The 11,101-nt window shown below is 38.2% G+C and overlaps 1 protein-coding gene across 2 annotated transcripts; it reads left to right on the top strand.

Moving 5' to 3' along the window:
• The first annotated feature begins 4,106 nt into the window (after positions 1-4,106).
• LOC307162844 (melanoregulin) lies at positions 4,107-10,689 on the top strand. Of its 2 annotated transcripts, XM_079878549.1 has the most exons (7): positions 4,107-4,301; positions 4,419-4,538; positions 4,788-4,897; positions 5,395-5,557; positions 8,746-8,836; positions 8,921-9,084; positions 10,204-10,689. In XM_079878549.1, the coding sequence occupies exons 3-7, from the start codon at positions 4,803-4,805 to the stop codon at positions 10,405-10,407; spliced, it is 717 nt and encodes a 238-aa protein (XP_079734675.1). In that variant the 5' UTR covers positions 4,107-4,301; positions 4,419-4,538; positions 4,788-4,802; the 3' UTR covers positions 10,408-10,689. The 2 variants fall into 2 exon arrangements, with proteins under 2 accessions (XP_079734675.1, XP_079734674.1); XM_079878548.1 differs by having other exon boundaries at positions 4,168-4,538.
• Positions 10,690-11,101: the final 412 nt, after the last annotated feature.

Below are 11,101 nucleotides of genomic sequence, written 5' to 3'. Positions count from 1 at the left end.
GCATACAGTGCACAACACTTTTTTTGTCTTTTGTGAACTATATATCTGATATTTTATCATATAAAACCTAAAACTTTTGTGAAATGTTTTGCTTGAACACTGTTCTCGTGCCATCTTTATTTGAAATAAATGCCATTTGTTTGTATATTTTATCTAATGCAATGACATTCAGACCTTTGAAAGTGTAGCTTTAAGTGTCCCAAAGGTTTAGAATTACATTGATTCGTTTAATTGACACTTTTATCCAAGCGACAAAATAAGGAAACGCGGTTAATAATCATAAATATGCTAGAAATAATAGCTATAACTCTGTAGTAATTATATTTTCTCTTCTCTTTCTTTAAAAACACCCTGACATAATCAGAATGATGATTATTTGTATTATGTCTTTTCAGTTAACAGCCTCTGGCAGAGTAAGTTGTGCTCCGTCCACCATGTGATAGCACACAGCCTATGAGCCTCTCACATGAGTGTCACACATCAAACACTTCTTTATTTCCCTCTTTCCCTCTCATAAATTCTGAGGTTTGGAATTTTGTTTATTCATGTGATCCTTGTACACATTTGGAGGATTTTCTCACTTGGAATTCGACAAAAATCCGCATTTGAGAAGAAAACTTGCCACACTGATCAAACCAAAAAGAAGCAATAGGGGATGTGAAGTGTTTGTTAGTCCTCAAGAACTGTAAAATCAAATTACACATCTTGAACATCCATAGCAAAACGCATAAGTGTCTGTTTAGTTCTGGATTTTTGTGACTGGATTTCACCTGCTTATTCTTTTCACTCCTCTGTCAGAAATCTTGCGAGGAGCACCTGGTCGAGGCAAATATATGGTGAAATGATTGTCTTTCCACTTCTGTATTATGGCCCCAAAAGTGCTCACTGGACCATTCAGAAGCTTAGAATGGTGCCTATAACCAATGCCATCATTATGTGTTGGAACAATTAGGTTGCTAAGGTCTTGAGACAGCTCTTTGCTTTTACCCATCATGAGATGTGTCTTGTGTGACACCTTGGCAATGAGACCTTTTTGTAGGCCATCCGTTGGGACTGAACCAGCTGTTATTAATTTCCACTGACAGGGGGCTGGATTGCTTTTTAATTACTAATAGTTTTAAGCTGTTGTCTTGGCTTTCCATGCCTTTTTGCACCTCCCTTTCTTCATGTGTTCAATACTTTTCCCCTGTATCATTTCACATTATTACACATAACTTCATTTCTGAGCTTATTTGTTTTGGTTTCTTTGTATGTACTGATTCCTTGGGTTGTTATCAACATCTGGTGAAAATTTCATGTCAATAGCACCTTTGGAAATATATTTACTGAGAAAAATGGTGATGTGTTCAATACTTATTTCCCCCGCTGTATATACACTGCTCAAAAAAATTAAAGGAACACTTTGAAAACACATCAGATCTCAATGGGGAAAAATATCATGCTGGATATCTATACTAATATGGACTGGGTAATGTGTTATGAACGAAAGGATGCCACATCGTTTGATGGAAATGAAAATGATCAACCTACAGAGGATTGAATTCAAAGACACCCCGGAAATCTAAGTGAAAAAATGATGCAGCAGGCTTGTCAATTTTGCTGAAATTTCATTGCAGCAACTCAAAATGGTACTCAGTAGTTTGTATGGCCCCCACGTGCTTGTATGCATGCCTGACAACGTCGGGGCATGCTCCTAATGAGACGACGGATGGTGTCCTGGGGTATTTCCTCCCAGATCTGGACCAGCGCATCACTGAGCTCCTGGACAGTCTGAGGTGCAACCAGGTGATGTCAGATGGACCGAAACACAATGTCCCAGAGGTGTTCTATTGGATGTAGGTCAGGTGAGCATGGTGGCCCTTCAATGGTATCATTCCTTCATCCTCCAGGACCTGCCTGCATGTTCTCGCCACATGAGGCCGGGCATTGTTGTGCACCAGGAGGAACCCAGGACCCACTGCACCAGCATAGGGTCTGACAATGGATCCAAGGATTTCATCCCGATACCTAATGGCAGTCAGGGTGCCATTGTCTAGCCTGCAGAGGTCTGTGCGTCCCTCCATGGATATGCCTCCCCAGACCATCACTGACCCACCACCAAACCGGTCATGCTGAACGATGTTACAGGCAGCATAACATTCTCCACGGCTTCTCCAGACCCTTTCCTGTCTGTCACGTGCTCAGGGTGAACCTGCTCTCATTTGTGAAAACCACAGGGCACCAGTGGCGGACCTGCCAATTCTGGTGTTCAATGGGAAATGCCAATCGAGCTCCCTGGTGCTGGGCAGTGAGCACAGGGCCCACTAGAGGACGTCGGGCCCTCAGGCCACCCTCATGAAGTCTGTTTCTGATTGTTTGGTCAGAGACATTCACACCAGTGGCCTGCTGGAGGTCATTTTGTAGGGCTCTGGCAGTGCTCATCATGTTCCTCCTCGCACAAAGGAGCAGATACCGGTCCTGCTGATGGGTTAAGGACCTTCTACGGCCCTGTCCAGCTCTCCAAGCGTAGCTGTCTGTCTTCCTGGAATCTCCTCCATGCTCTTGAGACTGTGCTGGGAGACACAGCAAACCTTCTGGCAATGGCACGTATTGATGAGCCATCCTGAAGGACTGCCTGCGCAACCTCTGTAGGGTCCAGGTATCGCCTCATGCTACCAGTAGTGACACTGACCCTAGCCAAATGCAAAACTGGTGAAAAACAGTCCGAAAAGATGAGTAGGGAAAAAATGTCAGTGGCCTCCACCTGTAAAACCATTCCTGTTTTGGGGGTTGTCTCACTGTTGCCCATCTAGTGCACCTGCTGTTAATGTCATTAACACTAAAGCAGCTGAAACTGATTACCAACCCCCTCTGTTACTTAACTGACCAGATCAATATCCCAGGAGTTTAACTGACTTGATGCTATTCTCTGATTAAAAAGTGTTCCCTTTATTTTTTTGAGCAGTGTATATATATATATATATATATATATATATATATATATATATATATGCACAATCCTAAATAAGTTAAAATATTTTAAATGAACGTAAAGAGTGGTGGAAAAAACAGGATGTGTGTGTCAGATCTGCATCATGTGCATCAGGTCTTAAAGTGACAGCAGCATTAACCTGCTTAATCAAAGAACAAGCTTAAGAACTGGCTTTTAATTGTAACATGAAAGTTTTTGTTTATATATTTGTTTATAGGCTATATATATATATATATATATATATATATATATATATATAAAAAGAAAGTTCATGTCTTTTTGTTTTACTCCTGGGCACAACAAATTCCCTACGCTGCCGAAGTAGATACAAAGGTGTTGGAGCCACAGACAAACTGTCCTTGAGTAGGTTAGTAAAAGTACGTATAGTGGCCTCGTCGCGCCTCTCACTCAGTGATGGGAGAGCAGAAGTTGGAACCCCTATTATCCGACAGCAACGTTTTTGGACCCTCTCTAACTCATCAGAGAGACCTTTAGGTAGTCCACCCCATACTGGGCTAGCGTACTTAAGAACTGGCCGTATAAATGTCAAATATACTTTCATTAGAACATCACAAGGGAGACCCGCGTTCTCAGCAACACAGAGATAGTGGACTCTAGGACGCACCTTCGAAATCATGTACTTGATGTGGGCGTCCCACGACAGGTCAGAAGAAATTTGAACTCCAAGCAGTTTAAAGGTGGAAACTCTGCTAATTACATGTCCTGAAATTACAGGAGAGGAAGGGCAGGGAATGTTTACGTCTTTGCTGGTGCTAATGACCATGTCCACTGTCTTACCTCCATTCATTGCCAATGTAAATTCCTATAACGTTAACTAAACAAAAATTTTAAACGCTGACTTGGCAGCTAACTGAAATGAGTCCAAGTTAAAGCACTAAAATTACATACTAAAAATAATAAAAAACTAACACTGAGAAATAAATTAAACCCGAAATAGTAATCGCATAGTAAATAAAATGACAAAAGCACCTCAAATTACTAAATGAAAATGAAAACTGAAATAAAAGCTTCTTTCAAATTAGTAATAAAACTGTAATTAGTTCATAAAATAACACCAACCTGCTGTCATGTGCTTCTCAAGTCTGGTATTTACTGGTTTGATTCTTTTGCCAGTGAGTTTTTCCATGAAATGTGAGCTGGAGGTTTAGGATTATTGTTTTTTTTTATAATAATATGAAGCAACTGTGCTATGTAGGCTAATCACTATTTTTCCTCCAAACCTGCCTCATTTTTACTGAAACAGTTTTAAAATCTTATGAAGTGCTGGTGTATGCAATCCAAAACTGAACTGTTGAAAACGTTCCCAGAGGTAAAAGTACATTTGTGTTTTGGGGCTGTTGGACGAGTGGCTTTATTTAGAGGTCTGTGATGGCCTCGGGTTACACGGCTCAGACTCATGACTAAACTGTGATGCTATTCATTCTAGAGAGTCGCTGAAATCTTTTAGTTGCTCTCTGGGCCCCAAAAGATGCTTCTCTTCTGAATAGGAGAAAACTGCGTTTAGACTTGAATTGATGGATTCAGCATTTTGCCAGCAGTTTCTTGGGTAAGTTACATCAAAACAATACATTACACAATTTTCATCTGAAATTACTCGACAAATGATACTCTGAGGGACGAGGTTCACCTTGAAGACCCTGGAGAACTACAAATGATGCTGACAGCTTGAACAAAGGCAAAAACACTCATGTTTTTATATTAATCTGCAGAAATCTCACCTTTATTCTCTTGGAGGGGCAGACGCTGTTTTACACTCATCTCTTGAACTTGAACTTTTTCTTTCCCCATCTTCTAGTTTTGTATTTTGAGGATGGGTGCCACCTTCAAGAGGTTCTGTGTGCGATTCTGCTGTTGCTGCTGCTGTGAGGATGATAATGATGAGGAAGAAAAGAGACCTTTACTTAGGTATTCAGGGGATGTGGGGTCGGTTTGTTTTTAAATCATGTCTGTCTGATAGTTTGAGTTCAGACCTGCTTTCTGTCTTAAAATTTTTATTTTTATTATTTTAAATAATATTAATTACTACTACCACTGCTACTAATAATTGTTTTATAACAAAAATATCTTTGTGCTATAAAAACTGTGCTACAAGTTTAAACATACAAGTTTTCTCTTTAAAATTAGAACAGCTAGCGTTAATGGTACTAACTCTTCAACAATATAACATGTTGTGGAAATAGTTTTTCATAAATGTTTAATTCATAACTCACGGTCCAACGTTCGTCTGCTTTCCCTTTGTTGCCTGACAGAATGCTTAAGGTTATAACTACAAAATAATATCTAACACACTAATACAAATATTCACACTAAAATGTCTTCATGTGGCGAAAGAATTTGAACATTGTGTGTGTGTGTGTGTGTGTGTGTGTGTGTGTGTGTGTGTGTGTGTGTTTGTTTGTTAGTCACGACACATTAGAATATTTTGAACGCGAGGCAAAAAGAAGGCGGGACCAAGAGACCAACCTGTGGAGTGAACCAGGAGACCCTTCCCACTCGGAGAGAGATGACGACCGCATTCTCTACAACCTGCTGCAGACCAGAGCCCAAACCCGACAAGGCTCTCATGTAAGACGCGTAGAACTAACTCGCATTTAAATACGAGACGTGACTAATGCTGCGTTCAGGCCATTATTACCGTAAATAAAGCTCCTCGAATCGCTCTCGCGATACTTTGATGTCATACAGCGATCTGACTGTCTGCACAGCGCCGCTTCAAGTCGAACACACCTTGGTCAGGTCAGAGCCCGTCTACGGAGAGCCTGCCCACTCCCTATTAAGTCCTATTGTACCGAATTTTGGTTGTAGTTCCACCAGAGTTCCACTTGGGGCGATCGCCCATGAGTGCAAAATGAATGGGAGTCTATGGGGCTAGACGGCTAAATTTGTCTCTTTCACCCGATTGCCGTTGAGAAATCTCAGATTCGATTGTAGGTTTTGCAAGTTCAACATGGGTTATAGGTCGAAAGTTGAATGAACGAGTACTTATGTCCATTCGATTTCTTACAGGTTGAGTTGTTGTTGCCCATAACACGCAAGCATTCTGCTAATGAACGCTGATTGGTCAGTGAAGGACTGATTACGACCAGAGATACCGCTTGATGGCATCGTGGCATCCGAAGCAGGACCAGAAACAAACAAAACAAAAAATCGTCTAGCACGTGTGTTTACCTGTGTCAGCTGTGTTGTCGATGCCTCGAGAGAAAAGAAAGTGCAGAGCGCGAAAGCACCAAAGTGACTGAAGGATTGCCGTAAAGCAGCATCTCTGGTCGTACGATGTGTATGACGTCATTGACATTTTAAAAGACTTTTTAAAGCAAATAAGTGACTCTAAAAAATCTAACACCCAGCAATGTGTAATTTCTTTGCATCTCCTTTCGAATACAAAATTCTAATTACTAGACAAAAAATTATATCCTGAGAAAAGTGGATTTTGAGTGGTATAGCGCCATAGACCTCCATTTATTCTGCACTCGTCCTGTGAGCGCCCTCATATGGAACCAGAGTGGAACTGCAACCAGTTCAGAAGCCGGAAGTTTACTGAGAGTGAAACTTCTCCCCTTATTAGACATTCTCTGGTCAGGTGGTACAGCGGCCACGTGGAACAAGTCGTAGCTCTCAGTTGTAATTACAAGTTCTACAAGCACGTGAATGGTTTTTACAGTTCAGAATCATTATGGTAATTACAACATGACGTGAACTCACGCTCTTCGGTCATTTTTTTAAATCACAGCTCAATCGGAATGGTACGAAACTGTGACTTTAAAGGTTGTATCAGCGATTTCAGGCCCAAACATAAATGATCACATTCATCTAATCTTTCCTAACGATCCGCTAGCTGCCCGCCCCATAAGCAGGTCGTCAAAGGCGACCCCTGTCGGTGATTGGTTGGAACACTATTTATTTTGGTTTTGAGTGGTTGGTGAAACCGATTGTTTTTGTGTGCAGATCTCAGAGCCTAGGCTGCCTACAGAGACGCGATTTTTTGACGGCATGCTTATGGGGCGGGCAGCTAGCGGATCGTTAGGAAAGATTAGATGAATGTGATCATTTATGTTTGGGCCTGAAATCGCTGATACAACCTTTAATGGCATTAGGAATGTGAACACAAAAAATTGGAGGGCATGATTCGAGCAGGCTAAGCTATGCTCAACAATGAAGGGGTGACACTCTTAAACATCAAGATTGCAAAACAGACACACCCACTCACACACACACATACAAACACACTTATATATACACTCACCAATGAATTGTGAAAAAAAAAATCTGTTTAGAATATTTTAAAAATCACAACTTCATCGAAATGTTACGAAACTTGGTGACTTTTATGGCATTAGGAATGTGAACACAAAAAAAATTGAGGGCATGATTCCAGCAGGCTAAGTGGTCTTAAAAAAAAAAGTCACACTTTTGCTCCTCGGTCAAAAATGACCGACCATAGGAAATGAATGGGAAATCGACAAAAAAATAAAATAATTCTCTACAAATCGGCCACGATGCAGAAAAAAAAATGCTCAGCAATGAAGGGGTGAAACTCTAAAACATCAATAGTGAAAAACATAACATAATTAATAATTATAATATATATATGGTATAATTAATATATAATGTATATATTAATAATAATAATAATCTATGATAAAGCATTACTGTTTATTTTTGTAATTTTTTTATTGAATTGTAATGTTACCTGTAACAAAATGCTTTCTCTGTATTCAGGTTTGACTGTAGTAATAATAATGCAAAAACGTGTACACTTCACATCAAATTTTATTTTTATTTTTTTTATAAACCTTGACAAAAAGTATTATTTGAGAATTTCTAAAAAAAACACATTCAAATCCACATCTTAAAAGTAAGTAATTTTGTCCAAAAACAGCTAGAGAATTCACAAGCCTCTCCATAGAGAGCTATACAGGCATCTAGTGTGGTAACACCATGTTTTATTTTATTTTCTATCAACAGATGGCGCTAATCTGACTTCAAAAAATGGATTTAAAAGGCCTAGTCTCATATTAATCTGAAATACTGCATTCATTGAAAATTTAAAAAAAAAAATGTTTGTATTATTTTCAATGGCAAAAATTAACCAAAAATATTGCATAAATATTAATAAGTACCGTCAAATTCTCTCAAAATAAAAAATAAAAAATATTATTGAACAAAAATAAATTGCATTGGTTTTACTGGGGTGGAGGAAGTTTAATTTTCAGGTGTCCGGTCACATCTGACCCGGGAGATAACTAGAGCTACACCCAAATGAAGAGCACCTGAGGGTTAAAAACAGAAGTGTATCATTGGTAATCATTTTGAATAATTACTTCACAACCGCTAAAAAAATTATGGCAAAACGACATGGCGTGAACTCATTTTAAAAACAGATAATACACAATAAGGTATTATCAACACGCTTATTCGTGTAGACATCTGAAATTACTATATAGCCCTATATAATAAAAAAAAAAAAATAGAAATATAGCCAGAAAAAAAAGAGATTACAAGATTACAATTATTGAGTGCAACATCTTTTTTTTGTTCTTTTTTTTTTGAGAACGGTTAAATAAAAATTATTTAGTCCCATTATTTGTCACATTTGGACAATTTTAGAAACATCAAGGTGTTTTTTTTTTTAATTTACAATATTTTCTTCTATCCCAACTTAGTATAGGGACAACTAAAGTAAAATATTTGTAGGTGTCATTTTTTGAGTCTTGATGGTTGAGTTCAGTCCTGTCATGTCTTCTGTCCTGCAGGGTTACCGGCGTTTGAGCATCGACATCGAGGCCATGAGAGACATGAGAAGAGAGGTGCAAGATAAATGGAAGATGATCTTAGAGAATCTGGGTAAGAGATTGTGTGAGAAATTTTGTTCAAATGATGTGCTAACAGGGACAGTCTGTCACTGAAAGGTTTGGTTGATTCTCTCAGGGTTCATGGCCGAAGCAGAGTCTCTGTTGAATGTGTCTGCCAGCGCCTCATACGACCGCATGAGAAACGCAGCGACCGCCCGCACCCTTCTACAGACCCTCTACACCGAAACATCCTTATTCAACAGGAACGAGCCTCCACCCGAGAGATACCTCTTCATCCTGGTGAGCATGTCACTGAAACTCACCTCAAGTATGAACAAATCTAAATCAGAAGGAAATATTGCTGCGTAATACTCGTCGATCAATGCAGTATAGTTCTATTTAAAGGAAGGTGATTCAGGCATAAATTAAGGGGAATATAATTGATAAAAATATATAATTCTGAATAAAATTCTAAAAAAATGTAATATTTAAAAAACATTTTAAATTATGTAATATTTAGAATCATCTATGCCAATATCAACTGCACAACTTTCAAAAAGCATAAAAAAATCTAAAAGATGGGGAAAAAAATCACTTTTGCCAAGTAAAAAAGCATAGGTTAGCATATTTTAATGAACACTGGATTTTAAAATTATATCTGGTAGTTGTCAGAGGGTAATGATCATTACTCTTTTATAGAGCATTTTATTGGCTTGAATTGTACTAATTTACATGCAATGCAAAAATGTTTTAATAATTAAAAAAAAATATATATATATATATATATTCCTTCCACTAAACTTTAGGTTCTGACATTTTATCAAAAAGATTAAAAAAAAATGTATTTAAAAGTTTCAGATAAACGGTAACATTTTACAATAAGGTCCCATTAGTTAACGTTAGTTAATGCATTAACTAACAATGAGCAGCATTAATTGCTGTATTTATTCAAATATGTTAACGTTACTTAGACACAACTGTTCATTGTTAGTTCAAGTTAGCTCCATTAAATAATACGAACACAAACTTTAGATTTTAATAAGGTATTAGTAAATCTTATTAACATTAAGCTCAATAAATGCATTAGAAGGATTTTTCATTGTTTGTTCATGTTAACAAATGTAGTTAAGTTAACTAATATTAATAAAACGAAACTTAAAAGGTAAAAATAAATCATTGTTTTTAGATTATATTCAAATGTGTGCATGTTTATTATATAATAAACCAATTGCATAATTTAAAATGTCACATAGGAAGGTAATTGATAAAAAAAATTTTTTTTTTTAAATGTAAATGTTTTTTTGTAAATTTTTGCAAATGTTATGTAAATATTTAGTACCTCCCCCCAGAGTATTTTACCGTGAACATCAATCAAATCTTCTTCCCCACTTTTCATACATATTACCATTTGGCATTCAGGACCGGCTCATTTATCTGGACGCTGCTGAGGATTTTGTGGCCAAGGCTCGTCGCTTCTACCCTCCTAGAGATGACGATGATGAAGAAGAGAACCCCCTTGCGATAAATCTGCCTCTGTTGCTGTCCCGTATGAATCAGAACATCTCTGGAGGAGAGGATGAGGATGAGGATGATGATGGGGGTGAGACAGGACCAGAGGACTGACACTGAGAGGATTTCATAATCAGTTAGAAGGATATCTGGAGGTACATCCCCATTGCCAGAAAAGTTGTGACATTGTGTAAAATGCACATCAAGAATATGGGATTGGTTAATTCTGAAAAAAGTACAAAGAAAAGATTTCCAGTGTTTTCACTGACCAACTTAATTGTGTTTTTGCAAATATAAACAAATTTTGATTTTGATGGCTGCAACACTGCAAAAAAGTTGGGTCATGGTTTACCATTGCGCCAAATTTCATGAGATAATTGTCAAAGAGTTCAAAAATCAATGCAAGATTGCGACGGACTTTCACCAACTACATAATATTGTGAAAAGATTCAGGGAATCCAGAGAAATCTCTGTCCGTGTAGGGCGAGGCAGGAGACGTCTGGTGAATGTGTGTGACCTTTGACCCCTCAGATGGCATTGCATGAGAAACTATCATGCTACTGTGTTAAATTTAGCCAGGTGGGCTCAGGAGTACTTTGGAAAACCGTTGTCACTTAACACAGTCTGACGCTGCATCAAAAACAACGTGGAAATGTGTGTCAGATGAATCCATGTTTCAGCTTTCAAACAGACATCGAGTTCTCAGTCCAAAAGACGAAAAGGCACTATCCAGACTTTCATCAGCGACAGGTGCAAATTCAAACATCGGCCATGGTATGGAGATGCATCAGTGCAAACGGCATGGGTG

This window comes from Squalius cephalus (genome assembly GCF_949319135.1).
Source record: "Squalius cephalus genome assembly, chromosome: 8".
Taxonomy (NCBI): domain Eukaryota; kingdom Metazoa; phylum Chordata; class Actinopteri; order Cypriniformes; family Leuciscidae; genus Squalius; species Squalius cephalus.
This window is presented reverse-complemented; position numbering and strand designations above follow the sequence as displayed.

Bases quoted from the DNA above. Each gene is read 5' to 3' on its own strand.
- LOC307162844 (XM_079878549.1), top strand. From the start codon at position 4,803: ATGGGTGCCACCTTCAAGAGGTTCTGTGTGCGATTCTGCTGTTGCTGC. The intron at 4,898-5,394 runs GTATTCAGGGGA...TTTGTTTGTTAG, and splicing joins GAAAAGAGACCTTTACTTAG to TCACGACACATTAGAATATT. The intron at 5,558-8,745 runs GTAAGACGCGTA...TCTGTCCTGCAG, and splicing joins AAACCCGACAAGGCTCTCAT to GGTTACCGGCGTTTGAGCAT.